The 18,992-nt window shown below is 42.1% G+C and overlaps 1 protein-coding gene across 2 annotated transcripts in view; it reads left to right on the top strand.

Moving 5' to 3' along the window:
• Positions 1-18,016, top strand: part of LOC139061561 (zinc finger protein 846-like) — a 52,542-nt gene extending 34,526 nt beyond the window's left edge. The window contains exons 2-3 of one of the 2 annotated variants that reach the window (XM_070555139.1): positions 9,561-9,842; positions 9,950-18,016. In XM_070555139.1, coding sequence (XP_070411240.1) covers positions 9,561-9,842; positions 9,950-11,196 — 1,529 coding nt within the window. In that variant the 3' untranslated portion in view covers positions 11,197-18,016. The remainder of the gene's footprint in view (positions 1-9,560; positions 9,843-9,949) is intronic. The other variant, XM_070555140.1, reaches the window with a different exon arrangement.
• Positions 18,017-18,992: the final 976 nt, after the last annotated feature.

Genomic DNA, 18,992 nt, shown 5'->3' with positions numbered 1-18,992 from the left:
TTGGGTCAACGATTCAATTCGATTCGATATCCCGATGCATCCCGATGCATCACGATTATTTTATATTGATTTGTTTTCATCGATAAATAGAAGATGTCAGATAATTGCTTTTTTTTTTTATTATCAAAAACGTAAGTGACACAACCTGCCATCCCTCAAAGGCTCTCCATTAACAGGTTAGGGCAAACATTTTAAACATTTAAGAAGATTTAACAAAGTAAAACAATCTGTTTCCTCGTTCAACAGCACGCCTCAGGCTGAGAAAAACACGCTTTGCAAAAACTCACAAGATATAAAAAAAGTACTGAAAACCTACAGGACACATAATGTAATAATAAAATACATGATGGGTTCATATATGAGTGTTTAATGTCTCTGAGCAGCTCTAGAGTCAAATATTTATGCCACAGTTGAAGGGTGTCAGAAATAACACCAAATGAAATGTTTGACTTAATTTTATTTGAACCCAGTGGTTCATTTCTGAAATGTTGGAGAATGAATCAAGTTCTGTTTGATGCAGAAAATAATAAAACATAAAACAAATTCTACACTTCCAATGATATTTAAGATGTGTTTTATTCTTACTGACAACACCAGCAGAAGGCTGTGGGCTGGATTAGGATTAAATTACCCAGCTGATGGATCTCTTTCACTAACCAGCTAACTACAAACCTTTCCACTAACCTGTCCTGTGAGACCCTCACCATGTAACCGTCGTGTCCATGCTGTCTCTGGAGGAGCAGATAGGAGACAAGTCTCCTGTGACCTAAAATGGACCAAAGCTTCCTCCCAGCTTCTCTTTAAGCTGAATTTAACATCAGTTTATCATCATGAAACAAAAGAATAAAGTGGAACAAGAACTTCTATCTTCTATTTCGCTCTCCTTTTAATTTCTCCGTGTCCCTAAATAAAAGATGATTACGCTGCAGCCGCCGTCATTGACCCCGCCCCCTCCCCAAGACCGGATCTCCCTGCATTACAACAAGCAGTCTGACTGAGCGCTTCCAGGAGAAATAATAATTAAATTATGAAAATAACGCGTGTTTGGAGCATCGCTTTGGAGGAGCGTCCTCCGATCGTCTCTCTTGTGTGAGCAGACAGTCTCTCTCTCTTTCTCTCAGTCGCTGATCGAGCGAGCGGAGCGCGCCGCACGTCAACCCGCTCAATTAACTTAATTCACGGCCCAAATCCAACAGAACCGGTCGGGCTGATTCGGTTCCGGTTCAGTCTCAGGTTACAACTCTAGGCTCAGCCCTGCAGTACCACATTAAGGCGGAACCACTTGGTAAATGTGGAGGACGCTCACTCTGACAGATTTGGATGCAGCGCTGGTACTGCCGTTAAAAAAAACAAAACTACATTCCACTATAATCGATTATGGCGTACTCTTCTACGATGCAGAATCGTTTATGTCCGCATCCCGATGCATCGATTATTTGATTATTTTCCTCAGCTCTACTTTTAATACACTTAAACAGAAGAGTGAGAAAAAAAATTCACCCCCCTCAGAGTTGTCATGAGTGTAAACTAGATAATTTAAACAAAAAAACATGTTTTGGTACCAGGCTGTAAACATGTTTATTTCTGCTGTGAAATTGGTATTTTTAACATGAGAGTCGATGAGGATTTGCTCGCTTCTGACACCAGCCCCCAGCGGATGAGGGTGGAACTGCAATTTTTGGTACTTTCGGGTTGGGCTCAATTTTTGAGCCGCATTGTGGGGGCTTGGTTCGCCTCCCAGTAGGAGCATAAACTTTTTTCTTCCTTTCTAGCTTCACTTGCCAGTACTATGTTTACAACCATTTATTGATATACCGTTTAAAATGTTATGACTAATGTGTTTTTTTATTTATGTCTTTATTTAGCCAGTGTGAGTCCATTTGTGAGCAGAGTTTCAACTAAAATGCTGTTTAGGAACGACCAAATTTAAGAACTTTTAGAGACAAAAATATTTTGCAGAAAATTAACATTGCAACTAAAATATAAACAAATAAAATGAACCAAGGATGATATTTTCCTCATATAGGGTTTATTACTCAAGTAAGGGTAAAAAAAAGTATCTGATTAGAAGGCTACTTGAGTACTGAGTATCATCTGATCTAATATTTTTAAAATGTCGTCATCTTCCTCCGCTTTTCCGGGTCCGGGTCGCGGGGGCAGCATCCCAACTAGGGAGCTTCAGACCGTCCTCTCCCCGGCCACCTCCACCAGCTTCTCCGGCAGGACCCCAAGGCGTTCCTGGACCAGATTGGAGATGTAATCTCTCCAACGTGTCCTGGGTTCACCCGGGGGCCTCCTGCCGGCAGGACATGCCCGAAACACCTCCCCAGGGAGGCGTCCAGGAGGCATCCTGACCAGATGCCCAAACCACCTCAACCGACTCCTTTCGATCCAGAGGAGCAGCGGTTCTACTCCGAGGTCCTCCCGAATGCCCGAGCTCCTCACCCTATCTCTAAGGCTGAGCCCGGCTACCCTATGGAGGAAACTCATTTCGGCCGCTTGTATCCGCGATCTCGTTCTTTCGGTCATTACCCAAAGCTCATGACCATAGGTGAGGATTGGGACGTAGATCGACCGGTAAATCGAGAGCCTGGCATTTTTAAAACGATGACATCAAACAGACAAAAAATAAGAAGCTATGGGCAAATATTGCTATTTTAAAGACTAAAGGGGAAAAATGTAAACAAATAAACAACAGAATTACAAAATAACGAATTTTAGGCAAAATTTAGACAATCTGGGCACAATATTTTCCTAATATACAGGGTTAATTTAGTTGTCTTAAAATGTAACACGTCTAAAAAAAATACCGCAATAATACTGAAAACTAGAGCTGAGGAAAATAATCAAATAATCGATGCATCGGGATGCGGACATAAACGATTCTGCATCGTAGAAGAGTACGCCATAATCGATCATAGTGGAATGTAGTTTTGTTTTTTTTAACGGCAGTACCAGCGCTGCATCCAAATCTGTCAGAGTGAGCGTCCTCCACATTTACCAAGTGGTTCCGCCTTAATGTGGTACTGCAGGGCTGAGCCTAGAGTTGTAACCTGAGACTGAACCGGAACCGAATCAGCCCGACCGGTTCTGTTGGATTTGGGCCGTGAATTAAGTTAATTGAGCGGGTTGTCGTGCGGCACGCTCCGCTCGCTCGATCAGCGACTGAGAGAAAGAGAGAGAGACTGTCTGCTCACACAAGAGAGACGATCGGAGGACGCTCCTCCAAAGCGATGCTCCAAACACGCGTTATTTTCATAATTTAATTATTATTTCTCCTGGAAGCGCTCAGTCAGACTGCTTGTTGTAATGCAGGGAGATCCGGTCTTGGGGAGGGGGCGGGGTCAATGACGGCGGCTGCAGCGTAATCATCTTTTATTTAGGGACACGGAGAAATTAAAAGGAGAGCGAAATAGAAGATAGAAGTTCTTGTTCCACTTTATTCTTTTGTTTCATGATGATAAACTGATGTTAAATTCAGCTTAAAGAGAAGCTGGGAGGAAGCTTTGGTCCATTTTAGGTCACAGGAGACTTGTCTCCTATCTGCTCCTCCAGAGACAGCATGGACATGACGGTTAGTTACATGGTGAGGGTCTCACAGGACAGGTTAGTGGAAAGGTTTGTAGTTAGCTGGTTAGTGAAAGAGATCCATCAGCTGGGTAATTTAATCCTAATCCAGCCCACAGCCTTCTGCTGGTGTTGTCAGTAAGAATAAAACACATCTTAAATATCATTGGAAGTGTAGAATTTGTTTTATGTTTTATTATTTTCTGCATCAAACAGAACTTGATTCATTCTCCAACATTTCAGAAATGAACCACTGGGTTCAAATAAAATTAAGTCAAACATTTCATTTGGTGTTATTTCTGACACCCTTCAACTGTGGCTTAAATATTTGACTCTAGAGCTGCTCAGAGACATTAAACACTCATATATGAACCCATCATGTATTTTATTATTACATTATGTGTCCTGTAGGTTTTCAGTACTTTTTTTTATATCTTGTGAGTTTTTGCAAAGCGTGTTTTTCTCAGCCTGAGGCGTGCTGTTGAACGAGGAAACAGATTGTTTTACTTTGTTAAATCTTCTTAAATGTTTAAAATGTTTGCCCTAACCTGTTAATGGAGAGCCTTTGAGGGATGGCAGGTTGTGTCACTTACGTTTTTGATTAAAAAAATAAAAAGCAATTATCTGACATCTTCTATTTATCGATGAAAACAAATCAATATAAAATAATCGGGATGCATCGGGATATCGAATCGAATTGAATCGTTGACCCAATAATCGTAATCGAATCGAATCGGGAGACAAGTGAAGATTCACACCTCTACCGAAAACCGTGAATAATAACCGTGAGGTCAAATTTTCACACAGTGACAACCCTAATGGATACTTTGCATCCCAATGTGGGGAATCTGTACAAGTGCTGGCCAGTAAATTAGAATATCATCAAAAGGTTGAAAATATTTCAGTAATTCCATTCAAAACGTGAAACTTGTACATTATATTCATGCAATGCACACAGACCAATGTATTTCCGATGTTTATTACGTTTAATTTTGATATTTATAGGTGACAACCAATGAAAACATCAAATCTGGTATCTCAGAAAATTAGAATATTCTAAAGGCCAATGAAAAAATGTTTGTTTCTCTAATGTTGGCCAACTGAAAAGAATGAACATGAAAAGAATGTGCATGTATAGCACTCAATACTTAGTCGGGGCTCCTTTTGCCTCAATAACTGCAGTAATGCGGCGTGGCATGGACTCGATCAGTCTGTGGCACTGCTCAGGTGTTATGAGAGCCCAGGTTGCTCTGATAGTCGTCTTCAGCTCCTCTGCATTGTTGGGTCTAGCGTATTGCATCCTCCGCTTCACAATACCCCATAGATTTTCTATGGGGTTAAGGTCAGGCGAGTTTGCTGGCCAATCAAGGACAGGGATACCATGGTCCTTGAACCAGGTGCTGGTGGTTTTGGCACTGTGTGCAGGTGCCAAGTCCTGTTGAAAGGTGAAGTCTGCATCCCCATAAAGTTGGTCAGCAGCAGGAAGCATGAAGTGCTCTAAAACTTCCTGGTAGACGGCTGCATTGACCCTGGACCTCAGGAAACAGAGTGGGCCAACACCGGCAGATGACATGGCACCCCACACCATCACTGACGGTGGAAACTTTACACTGGACCTCATGCAACGTGGATTCTGTGCTTCTCCGCTCTTCCTCCAGACTCTGGGTCCTTGATTTCCAAAGGAAATGCAGAACTTGCTTTCATCAGAAAACATAACTTTGGACCACTCAGCATCAGTCCAGTCCTTTTTGTCCTTGGCCCAGGCGAGACGCTTCTTGCGCTGTTTCATGTTCAAGAGTGGCTTGACACACGGAATGCGACACCTGAATCCCATGTCTTTCATGAGTCTCCTCGTGGTGGTTCTTGAAGCGCTGACTCCAGCTGCAGTCCACTCTTTGTGGATCTCCCCCACATTTTTGAATGGGTTTGTCGTCACAATTCTCTGCAGGGTGCGGTTATCCCTAGAGCTTGTACACTTTTTTCTACCACATTTTTTCCGTCCCTTCGCCTGTCTGTTAATGTGCTTGGACACAGAGCTCTGCGAACAGCCAGCTTCTTTAGCAATCACCTTTTGTGTCTTGCCCTCCTTGTGCAAGGTGTCAATGATTGTCTTTTGGACAGCTGTTAAGTCAGAAGTCTTCCCCATGATTGTGGTGCCTTCAAAACAAGACTGAGGGACCTTTTAAAGGCCTTTGCAGGTGTTTTGAGTAAATCAGCTGATTAGAGTGGCAGCAGGTGTCTTCTATATTCAGCCTTTTCAGAATATTCTAATTTTTTGAGATACCAAATTTGGAGTTTTCATTAGTTGTCACTTATGAATATCAAATTTAAATGTAATGAACATTGGAAATACATTGGTCTGTGTGCATTGCATGAATATAATGTACAAGTTTCACGTTTTGAATGGAATTACTGAAATATTTTCAACCTTTTGATGATATTCTAATTTACTGGCCAGCACTTGTATGTTCATCTTGTTGAACATAAGTGAGTCCTCTTCTGATGATCTCGAGTTCTTTCTCCTCTGATAGGGTCATTTCTTTCCCACCAGGCTAGCAATTTCCACTACGGCAGCCTCCACATTTTGGCTCACAGGCTGCTCCAACGCTCTCCCATCTCCACCATTCAAGAAACCCACAGTTGGTCATGGTTAGGGTTGTCACGGTATGAAAATGTAACCTCACGGTTATTGTGACCAAAATTATCACGGTTTTCGGTATTATCGCGGTATTTTTTAAACGGTGTTGCATATGTTCAGAAAGCATTGATAGTCCTGTTCTACACAAACTGAAATAGTTTTGAAAAGGTTTAACAGTGTTTATTAAACCTAAAATAGCACAAAGCCTTAGCAAAGTGCAACTTTTCACAAGTAAAGGAACAAATAGCTTATTTTTCTGGAACATGTTACCGTAGTCAGTGCAGGTTTAAATTATACAAATCCAAACATTCAAAACATAAACAATATGTAAACAAATCAAAGAAACACCACTTGTTTTCTCATATACTTGTTTTCTTCATTATCAAAATGAAAATCTAAAACTCCAGTCCACACTTGACTTGAGCACTGTACAAGTCAACCTTAAAAAATATGTATTTAAAATAAATAGCCACTTTAAACAAATTACTAAAATAACTACTACACTATGTAATCAAATCCAAATGTTCAAGTATAAATGGCATTAATAAGTAAACAAATCATTGACAAGGAACTAATTGTATATTTCTCTTCATCGTCAACAAATAAGATGCTTCATCCAGCAACAGGGTGTCCGTGACACGGTTTAAATGCTGGCAGAGGGCGCTGCGGCTGCAGTATATAGTGACTCGTTGTATTCTCCCTCAACCAAAAGTCCTCACGTCATGCATTTAAGCTAAAATGCTAATGTTAACTTACCTTGCACTGGCTGTAGAGACGTGGGTGATGGTCACGCAGATGTGCCATTAGATTCGAAGTGTTGCTGCCTTTTGCAGACACTCTTTTCCTGCACGTTCTGCAAACGGGATAGCCGTCTTCTATTAACTGTCCCTCAGCATTTTTCAGAAATCCAAAATATGCCCATACTTCCGATTTAGTCTTCTTTGAGGGCTGATGGATGTCCTGGGCGCTGCCGTCTCCTCCTTCGGCCATTATTTCAGCTTCAAAGTTTTGGTGCCGTTGCAAACTAAAAAGTGCGTGTGCGCGCCGCGGGAACTTCAGCTGAAGCGACGGTGGCTGGTAAGGGTCACTGCGCCGAAACCGCGGCCACGGTAAACCCACTGAGATAATTTAGTTTTTTAAAAACTGGACGGTTATTTTTATTGTCAACTTTTTTACCGGGGTTTACCGCTATACCGGTTACCGTGACAACCCTAGTCATGGTCGTATGTTTGTTGTTTGCAGTTTGTTTGCATTGGAAAAGCTGGGATTTTCCGAGATCAGATTTATTGGGTGTGTCCGAATCCAGAGGAAGGATGCTTATGAGTACGGGTCCTCGCCGGTCTAGCAAGGCCGGGTCCTTGCAAGACCGCTAAAACCGGAAGTCAGCGGCTCTAAATTCGGACAGTATTAGCCTCGTTTTTATTCCCGCCCCCAGATCCAGTTGCTTAGCTACCATGACGGTGGCAAACAGGCTAACAAGCTGTTCAAATTGATCCAGAAATCTGTTGTTTTTTCCTTTTATACTTTTTAGATAATGACCTGCTTAATCTCCGTCGCCGCGTTATTATATAAGGCTGAGAAGCAACCATATCCAGGTAATATATATATATATATATTTTTTGTTTAGTGAACCAGCGTTCAGGAATCATATGCTAACTTAGCTAATTTCATTTATCTTTTAAGCAACTGAAAGACCTGTGGCTAAAAGTACAAATTGCTATAGAACATACTAACAAGTAGATGAATAATATTGCCTAAATATTAAGATGGAGGCAATCAGAACCGGAGGACTAGTGGAAGGCCTCTGTCCCAACACCTCGTCAATGAGACCAAACCAGGGCCAGGTTTCAGCAGTGGGCTTTCCGCTGACTCCCTCTGTTATTTTGCAGTTTTAATTTTTATCACTTGTGCTCTGCTTTCTTTAGACAATACTATATCACTGGTAAATAAGTTTATATCCTCAATTTTTTTGGGTAGGGGATAACTTTATGCATAAGTGCATGTGCCATTGAACTCCACTGTTGTTCATGTGAACTGTGAAGTCCCTTCTTGGGCTCATAATTGAGTTCTTTTTCCCCCTCTTGTCCTGTCTGGTCCTGTAATGGTATTGAATGTTTATTAATTACTATTTGAAAAATGCATAATACATAAACATAAAAATGAAAGTGATGGGGAAAAAGGTCCATCATATTTTTTAACCCCGTCTGTCGAGTGACTTTAGCGTGACGTCTGATATATATATTTTTATATGTGTGTGTGTGTGTGTGTGTGTGTAAATATACTGATGCGAGCCTGCCCTTTAAGAGGTTCCGTTAGATCCTCGAGTTACGCTGCTTACTCAGGGAGGTTGAGGCCGTGGTGAGTATTATTGTATCAGACCCTGGTATGGACTTTCTCAATTAAAACTTGTTCCTATTTTAAAGGTTGGAATGGAATCGCCGTACTGGTTCTCCTGTATTAATTCACTCCCCTTTAAATCCTGTTATCCAGTGGTTTTGGATACTAAGGCGGGAGTTCAGAGTTGGCCAATCTTACTGACTATTATTTGGGTCCTATCAGGGTTAATTTGCGTCTCCGTCAGCAAAGTGGGCGGTGGTAACTAGAAAATGATTACTAGTTAGTTGATCAGGCTAACATAGATTTATCAATTAATCTAATTAATCCACCCTTTGAAATGGTTCCTTCCCACGCTTAACAGAGACTTTTTTGGTGCAAAAAGAGCCTGTTTGAACCAATGAACTATCATGGCTTATCACCCTTAGGCATGTCCCGATACTCAAGAGAGAGGGGGAGATGAAACTCCCATTAGCCTAAGGTATCTTTTATTAATCTGTCACACCCTGAAAAACAAGTCCTGAGAAGCAGGTACAAGCAATAAGGTGGCTTACCTCCACTCCTGTTAGGCCAGGGCCGGAGCTCCCACTCAAAGAGATTAAATTGTCCCTTAAAATCCAATGAATGAGAATCCTTTTTCAAAAAAGTTTATTCCAAAATTCAAAAGATATAAAAGTGTAAATCCAAGATTAAATATCCTCTTATGAGTATGCTGCGTCTAACTGTCTAAGAGGAAAAAGCTGCTACTGTAGACTCTCCGTCTCTCGTTGCCGTGACCTCGCGCTGCGTGCGTACGTGCATGCATACATACGTGCGTGCTCATCCTTCTACTTCTAACTGTTCTTATATATGTTCTAAAAACTGCTAAGCAAAGCATTTTCCATTGTATAGCATTTTCATGTTACAAGCACTTTTTCAGAGTGATGTATATATGATTTAACTTTAAGACAGCTAAACAATGTAATCTTTAGTCATCTGCGTCACAAGATAGTAAAACAATGTCATCATTTATCATTTGTAGGATGGTTTCAGATCCTTCTAAAGCTCGAGCTGTCTTCAAAGGGGGCTTCACATCCTGTGGTGCTTTCTTCAGTTGGCTCCCTTCCTGTCTTCACCTGCCTCGATTTCACTCGCATCAGCAGGCTCCGCTGGGCTCCGCTTATCTTTGCTCTCCATGTGGCCCCTCCCGTTGTGTCCTCTTCTTTTGCCACTTCTGTCTGTGGCTCTGATCTTCGGGAGCATGCGACAATACACCTGATGTGGGGCAGGGGGGTGCGTCGAAATGGTCGGGACATAGAAGGGGGTGCGTGGCTAAATAAGTTTGGGAACTGCTGCATTAGATGGTTAAAAAAAAAGTTTTTTTAATTGTCAAATTAATCAACTATTTCTTTTTTCTCTTATCCTGTCTAGATCTTCCACAGCATCATGTCTGTGAAAAGGAGAAGGATTTGACTGTCCAGCAGCTCTTTAACCAGGAGTTGATCTCCTGTTCAGACCAGGAAGAACCAGAACAGCTAAAACTTTTCCAACATGAAGGGCAGCTCCTGAACCAGGAAAATCTTACCTTCACGGATACTCCTCTGTCTGAAGAAACAGACTGTCATGAACCAGAACCAAACAGGAACCAGCCATTGTGTCAGAGTTCTACAGAACCTGAGAACCAAGATCAGGGTGGATGCAGAAAAGAAAACTCAGAATCAAACGGCAATGAAGAACTGAAACTGAATAAAAGGTGTCAGCGAAGCAAAGAACACAGAGAAAATGTAGGTGGTGAAATACTAAAAAAAAACAAGAGGGCTCACAGAGGTGAGAGACCATTTTATTGTAAGCTCTGTGGAAAATCTTTCAGTCACAAATCTGTTTTATATATTCACATGAGAGCTCACACAGATGAGAAGCCATATCCATGTAAAACTTGTGGTAAATGTTTTAGATACAGTGGTGACTTGACTGCACACATGAGAACTCACACATGTGAGAAGCCATATTCATGTAAAACTTGTGGTAAATGTTTTACTAGCAGTGGTAACTTGACTACACACATGAGGACTCACACAGGTGAGAAGCCATATCCATGTAAAACTTGTGGTAAATGTTTTACTAGCAGTGGTAACTTGACTACACACATGAGGACTCACACAGGTGAGAAGCCATATCCATGTGAAACTTGTGGTAAATGTTTTACTTACAGTGGTGGCTTGACTAAACACATGAGAACTCACACAGGTGAGAAGCCATATCCATGTGAAACTTGTGGTAAATGTTTTACTAACAGTTGTAGCTTGACTATACACATGAGAACTCACACAGGTGAGAAGCCATATTCATGTAAAACTTGTGGTAAATGTTTTAGATACAGTGGTGACTTGACTGCACACATGAGAACTCACACAGGTGAGAAGCCATATCCATGTAAAACTTGTGGTAAATGTTTTACTTACAGTGGTGGCTTGACTAAACACATGAGAACTCACACAGGTGAGAAGCCATGTCCATGTGAAAGTTGTGGTAAATGTTTTACTAACAGTTGTAGCTTGACTATACACATGAGAACTCACACAGGTGAGAAGCCATATCCATGTAAAACTTGTGGTAAATGTTTTACTAACAGTGGTAGCTTGACTCAGCACATAAGAACTCACACAGGTGAGAATTGATTTTATCTTCTATGAGATTCATTTTCTTTACCTTCTGATTTGAAAATTCACACTTGAGATTGTATTCATAAAAATATGTTTGGCAACATATCATAGATGCCTTCAAGTGCTCAAGGCATGGGTGGAGACTTATTTCATCCACACTTCCTGTTAGAAAAACGCTTCTGAAAAGTAATTAGCTGACAACATAACATTTTATAGCTTGCCTTAGGAATGTAGATGTGATTGAGCACATGCGCACGTGATTTAAGACACGGGTCGTCTGTGACGTCACAAGTACACGTGGGCGGGTCAAAAGCGCAGAGAAGTCCACAGTGTCCATTATTAAACAAAAGCAGCCTAAGTAGTCTTGCTTTTGGACACTTTCTGACTTTCGTATTGCATCCTGCTTTGCTGTGTCTGGCAGAAGTGTGTGTCTGTGTGTGTGCGTGTGTGCGTGTGTGTGTGTGTGTGTGTGTGTGGGTGCGTGCGTGCGCGTGCCTCAAAGCAGTGAGGGACAGAAAAAAACTGCTTTTGTGAGAGGCTTCTTAACTCCACAGCATCAACGATAATGAATCACGCATGCGGGAAGCCTCCAGCAGGCTGATTCCCACTGCCAATCGGAGTTGGTAATGGTAGGCATGCTTTTGAGTTAGCCAATCAGTCAGCAGTGGGCGTGTCGGCCCTGTTCAGCTCCAGATGGACCTCCTTGGGAAGAGGGCTGGAAAGACATCTAGAGAGAGAAAACTCCTAACCCATGCCATTATTTTACTCAGATCTTTAACTTGTGATCACATCTGCCTTAAAAATGTTCTTGCTTTATACCAGTGTCCCTCAATAGGCGGTCTGGACCTGGCCTGACAACCTCCCAAGTAGGGCTGTCGCGGTTGAGGAATTCCCCCTGCGGTGATTCAGGGTGGCTTAATATTGCGGTATGCGATATTATTGCAGTCCTTTTTTTTATTGCAGTACTATCTAAACATAATGTTTACACATTTAAAAAAGGTTAAAAATTGCCGTGCCTTCTTTTATAACGCTTTACTGAATGCAGATCAAAGGGTAGTAACAACACAGATCGCAGTAACGTTCGTTTCTCCGACAGTCGGAGTCCGACTGAACTTAAAAACAACAAAATTCAGGAGAAGGTTAAACTTTTAAATGCAAATTTGGCTGCAGCATCTAACAAATAAGAAACAAGTCCCCATTTTGTTTAGTTGTTTAGAAACAAGCATAAAAAATTACATGTACCGGGCGCGCGCGCGCCGGGGGGCGGGCGCACTATCATTTCACTTTCACTTTCACACACACGAATGACGGTGATTTATAGCTCGGTCACGTCCTTGTTACATACAAGGAAAACCAGCATGTTAACTACGGTTTGAGAGAGGATCTGAGAGGGGTGGCAACATTTGCAGCAACACTGAAAACCCTCTCGGAGGTGCGCTCGTTGCACTTACCCCAAATTCCACTACCTCCGCTCCCCTCCGCTCCGGTCCGGCCCCGCTCGCTTCCGAACTCAACTTGCGTGCGACTCTGGCGAGCAAAGGGAATCTCTCCCGGTTGTTACTCCACCATGTCAGGGGGGTTCTTTAGGGTGGATGCATTCCACCTGCAGGTAGCGAGTGAGCTCCAGCTCGGCTCAAACTCTCTTCGGGACGGTTGCAGAAGCAGTGCTTGTCCGGGACTTCAGCAGGTCTCCGAGCGTTTATTATTTATTTATTTTTTGCCGCTGGTGGCAGCTCTGTCTCGGCCAAGGACTCTGGCTGCGCAGCAGCTGACGTACTGAAAACCAAAGCGCTCCCACAGGAGCGAAGTAACGTTTCGTTTTGATACCAGTGCAGCCATCCTTCTCAACATGCATCATTGAGTTGAACCAAGTTCAGTAATCGCGGTGGCCCATGATGCAGCGCGGTGGGCTTCTTCATATCGCGATATTTCATTTTTGCGGTTACCGCGACAGCCCTACTCCCAAGTTTTCAATTCTACTCTGCTTGGTCAGGGAGCACATTGCTTGTGATGTGGATGAGGCGCTGTGGCCAGATAAAAACGAGCAGATGCAGCACAGTCGTTTCTTAATTCATTTTTTCTTTATTTGTTTTAGCTTAATTATGTCTGTGATGGTTTTCAGTCATCCAGGACATTGTAGTCTAATGAGCTTTGAAAGAAAAGCGTCTGGACTTAATTAATTAAAACTTGTGGTAAATGTTTTACTAACAGTGGTAGCTTGACTAAACACATGAGAATTCACACAGGTGAGAAGCCATATCCATGTAAAACTTGTGGTAAATTTGTTAATTATAGTCTTCTGTTTGTATATGTAGACCACTGCATAGGCAACTCTGTGTTGGTTTGGATGAACTCTGTTGTTTTGTGTTAAAACACACTAAAGTATATTTTGTAACGTGTTTGTGAGTTTTGTACACAAACATTCTGAAATATTTAATGCACTGTCGTAGTACAGTAAGTGTAACACTGAACACAATAAGTTGTTATGATGACTGGAGAAGTGGTCATAATATTTTACACATCAGAGTTAATCTGGTTCTTATAAATGTTTACTCATGTGATGGTTTGCGTGTCATTTGGAAACCAAAGACCATTTTGAGAAGAATGTGTGTGTTTTTGGATTCGCGTGTAGAGTTCTAAAAATATGTTGCATGCTTTAAAAAAATGTGAATAAACAACTGTGAAGACCTGTAATTGTAATTATGTGTGAAAAGTGTTTTCCAATTCAACAAGTTGGTATGAAAAGTAGGGCAGCTGATTTTACAGTTTTTAATGACAATGTTTGTTGTGAAAAGAGATTTCCTTCATGATTTCCTTGACAAACGTGTGTTTTTAAACTGTAATCTAAGTTTGAAGCAGAGATTGTGCTGGTAGTTCAGGAGAACTGTTTAGGGGAGTTGGCACATCAGCTACATGTTGGTAGTCACTGTGCCAGACGTAAAAAGAATTGTGTGTAAACAACAGCGTTAACATTAGTGGAGTGATCATATATAGTTTGATCTCCTTTTCAAATGAAGAGAACAATGGTTTTTGATTAGTATTTTGATCTTTATGAATATGCAAATTGGCTATGTAAAATAGATTAATTACACAAAAATGCTGTTTTTCCTCAGATGGATGATCAGTGAAGCCAAACAATATATGTTTAAAGGTGCAATATGTAAGAATATAGTGAAAATTTTACAGTGAGAAAATCCCCAATGAATGTATTGTTCAGTCATTTTGGAAGGAAGGTTGTACTGAAACATATTTCATATCCAGCTGGCTGCTGGATATGCCGGGTTATGTTTGAGGTTGAAATGGCTCTGAGGGACAGACACAACCAGGTTGGAGTGGATGCAGGGGACAAGCTGAGTTTTGTGGCAAGGAGAAAGGGTAAGAAAAGGCCTCAGGAGTTAGATGATGAACGATCACGAGCCCACTTAATCACAACAGTCGCAAAACTTGTCTCTGATGGTGTTAGCGGTGGAAAAACATCAACAGCAGTCAGCTTCTGTTGACGTTACACACAAAGCTGAGAGCTAAGCAGAAGTTCCTGTGAAGCCGCTAGACACACACAGGGGGCCCCTCAATTCCTTCTGCTCCACTGTATTCCCTGCCACCTCCTTACAGGTATGACAGCTCTGCTGTGTTTGAGTATGGACTCCAAGATCCTGTCTTTAAGGTAACTGGAGGCCTAATTAAGGATCAAGAGGTTGTTTCGCCCACACTCGTGCAGGAAAAAGTGCTAGTTGACTTAAACGGACCCAAACAAAAAGGGAACTTGAAACCTTGGCCGCCCAAACCGCTAGCCAAATGAGGGAATGCTCACGTCTCGCTCCTCCACATGCTCTCTGACATCACACTTTCTACAGACAGTCATGATTCAGTATGTTGATGACATTTCAATAGCCTCCACCAAGGGCGTCAGTTTGTTTTCAGAATTGCTGGGGACAATAACCATACACTTGAGTGGGGGTTAAAAATTGCTGGGGACAATAAGGGGTTGGCAACCTGCGGCTCTGGAGCTGCATGCAGCTCCTCCATCCATCTGATGCGGTTCTCTGTGCTTGTAAAATAATCAGTGGCGGCTGGTGAAAAATATTTTTGGTGGGGCTGTGCTATTTTTTTTTTTTAACAAACTTGTGCTTTCTGAGCTTTGTGCACAACTTCACTATTTCCTGAATTAAGCACAGCTCTTTTATTTCCTGTCTTACATTATTGGACAAAGGGATTAATCCACGTGTGTCTGACTATTGGCACACTGCCTTGCGGACCAAGGTTGAAAAATACTGCATTAAATTGCACATAAAATAACATGACCATATATGGTCCACATCCACATTACTGTTTGTGAAACAACTGGAGAATTTCATCACAATAATATTAAATAAACAAGTATGTACCTGATCTTTTGCATGCTGTTGGTGAAGCTCTGGATGACCCCTGTGATGTAGACAGAGTCAATGTTCCTCTTCTGCAGCTGGTTGAACAGCATGTCCACATGTGGCATGATCTTGTGACACAATGCCAGCAGAAAGCCGAAATCTTCTTCCTCCAGCATTCTCACAAAGCCTCCTGCCTCTCTCTCAGTGATTGGATCAAAGTCATCCGAGTCTCTGATCATCTGGAAACATCTGAGGAGGTCATCCTTGTGCTCATACACTGTGTTGACATCTCTCTCTTGGACAAAATGTGCTGGTTCTGATCCACTTCTTCATTGTGTTTATTCACTGCAAGCCTGTGCTCGTCTCTAGCTGCATGGCAATGTTAGCTCTGCCTAGCATAGCTAGCTTCACCGTGTTGTCCATGTGTGACCGGGATAACTCGTTTCTTCACCTTCTCAGAAAAATGTTTCATGTCCGTAACTCCTGACTCAATCCATGCCTCATCTGTCACAGTCGTTTTGAATAACAAACACGGAAAGCAAAATAACGCATTAGCGTGATTGCATCCAGCTAGCCAAGCCTTCCCAGAAGCCTCGTGTGTACAGTTTACCTCTCTCCTCCTCCTGCTGGCTTATCTTTACGTCGGGCTGATCTGGTCCAAGCTCTTTGACATTAAGTTTTTCCACCATAGTTCTCCTCTCGAACGGATACTGGAGAAGAGACCGAACTGAATTCAGTGGCTGCTGAGATCCGGTATCCTGGTTGTAGGCTCACTGGCGTCCATTACATCTGCGTCACGAGACTCCGAGTTCTACCGAACACCAACGAAAGCCTTGGCGGTAGCTCTATCGCCCATCATGCTTCTGAAACGTTCTGAAACAACGTCGACGCTGATTGGATACATTCCCATTCCTACCCTTTGATTTTCTTGTCAGCAATTGGACAGCGGGTCTCGTCCTGTTTGGGCGATTGAAACACAGCACACAGCCTCCACCGCTCGGCAGAGACCAAATAGATATAATATAATTTATATATATGATTTATTTTTGTTACAAAACACACAATTAACTTAGAATATGTGATTATTGTTAATTTTATTTATTTATTTTTTTAAATAAAAATTAAAAACAGTGGGGAAACTGGGAGGGCGGCGCCCTATCGCCCTCTACTGGCCAGCCGCCACTGAAAATAATGAATGGATATTTAAATAAAATGCTTTATATTTTACTGAATTAATTTTACATCTGTATGCCAATTCTAAATGTAAAGATTGTCTGCGTAAACCTGAACAGGTCCAACCCGGTCTTACTGTGAGACCGGGTTGACGCGTCACGCTTGTGCGTAATCATATGCGCTTCTGAGCTGCTTTCTGACCTTCCCCACCTACAAAGTTTAATTACAACAATCAAACGTGACAGAGCCTGGATTTGTATTCTGAACAGTCTAAACATGTTTTAAAAAGAAACGTATGACAAAAGTGGTACCTGCTCAGTAAAACCACCAACAGGGTGAAAAATGTCAAAACACTGTCGGCAGAGATGGGCTACAACTTCTGGATCCATTTTATATAAATCGTTTTATTGATTATCTTTTTATGAAAGATAACTTTGACGTACACGAGCGACCAGGCGCGTTGCAAGCTTTTCAAAAGTGTGGGGGATGTTGTCTGTGCCTAAAATAATTTGATGTTATTCATCTTGTTAGTTAAATTTCCATAATAGCGGAGCAGGTGCGAATTTTAGACGCGTCACGCATGTCTCCATTTTAAACATGTTTAAACTGTTCAGAATACAAATCTTTGTCTCGTTAGACTGGTGTAACTAAAGTTTGTACTGAATGAAACTTTACATTAAACCATGTTGAAGAGAAAAGGATCCGATTAAATCCTTTCCCCCTCATTTACAGTCACGGAGTACAGTGCAGTGCGCGTGGCTCTGGGGTTAAGTTTAGTTGTTTCTCTTTGCAACAATCTTCACAAGAAGGCAAAACCGTTAAATGGCAGGTTACAGATATTTACATTTGACTGTTTATTTTGACGGATAAACTCAAGGATGTTGGTTGATTTCCTCCCACTGAAGCGGTCTGGAAACCCGGTCTCTCGGAGGGATGCGTCACTTGGAAAAATGTTCTTTTTATGAAATTATGAAACTTTGGCTGAACAGCGCTTGTTCTCATCTCTAATATGGAGAGGCATGACGCATCCAGTCTGAGGCAGAATAGCCTCTTCAGCTCAGAAAGCACCTGTAGAGACATTTGATCACGCACAAAGTTTTGTCATGATCGCAGGAAGCTTCCTGACCCACATGAAAGAATCACCACAAGGCAGGAGGTAAGAATATGAATTTGATTTTATTAAATGAAAAAATAACGAAGGACGCAGCTCCAAACGGGTGCTGGAAAAGCCAACGGGAACTAAGGGCGAACTTAGACGAAGCGGAAACCGGGTCGAGGTCTAAAAATGAAACACACGGAGGTTAAACCAGGAACGAGAGAACCAGAAACAATAGAGGGAAGGGAGGTCTTACGGAGCCAGAACAGTGGATGAATGTGAGGAGAGGGTAGGTCAGGTCTGGTTGATGGAGAATTAGGTTGAGGCTGGATGGATGTGGTTGATGAATATCCAGAGCAGGTGAACGGCGGAGAGCAGATGACCAGGGAAGAATGAGTGGCGAGGCTGAGGTACACACTCCAGGACAGAAGAGAACTCAGGCTGAGACTTGGTAGTAGAACTGGGGAAGGCAGGACAGGTAATTAAACAGGACAAGCAGAGCAAGATTGCAAAAATTGTACAATTTCAGGACAAGGCTGGAAGCTACCCAGGTGAGAGTATCAACCGGCGCTGGAGTGTGGACACGCCACTCCTTAAATCCCCTGGCCTTGCTGATGGGAAATCAGCAGCAGCTGAGGCTCTCCGACACGCCCACCTACAATTAGACTCAGAGGGAAAAACAGCAGACTCATGACAAGTTTATGTGGAGCAGAAGCAGTCGGGCCACGGCAGGTGAAATGTTCCTAGCCTACATGAAGTGAAATTGTTTAATTGTAACATTAATATGTTACTGGACATGCTGGTCTGGTTGGTTAGACCAGTGTTTGAAGTGGAAAACACACACACACACAAACGCACCAATTAACATAATGCTGATAGCGTGGACTAGAAGACAGGTGATGGTTTATGTATTTAAATGATGATCAGGCTGTTGTAAAATGTAATCTCCATCCACATCCAGACAGAATTATCCTCTATTCTGTCTCTATTTTCTCTGCTCTTGTCTGGGCTGACGCAGCTGATAGTGCGGTACCCTTATGAACGGTGATAGGTACATATAAGAAGTGCAGTTAGAGTTAGAAAAATCCGCAGAGCCACAAACACATTAGGGAAGATGGAATGGATGGACTTTTTTTAGACCGTAAACGATCATGGTTCTATTTATATTGTCGCGA

This window comes from Nothobranchius furzeri, chromosome 9 (genome assembly GCF_043380555.1).
Source record: "Nothobranchius furzeri strain GRZ-AD chromosome 9, NfurGRZ-RIMD1, whole genome shotgun sequence".
NCBI classification, from domain to species: Eukaryota; Metazoa; Chordata; class Actinopteri; order Cyprinodontiformes; family Nothobranchiidae; genus Nothobranchius; species Nothobranchius furzeri.
Note: the sequence above shows the minus strand (reverse complement) of the source record. Positions and strands in the feature narration are given on the sequence as shown.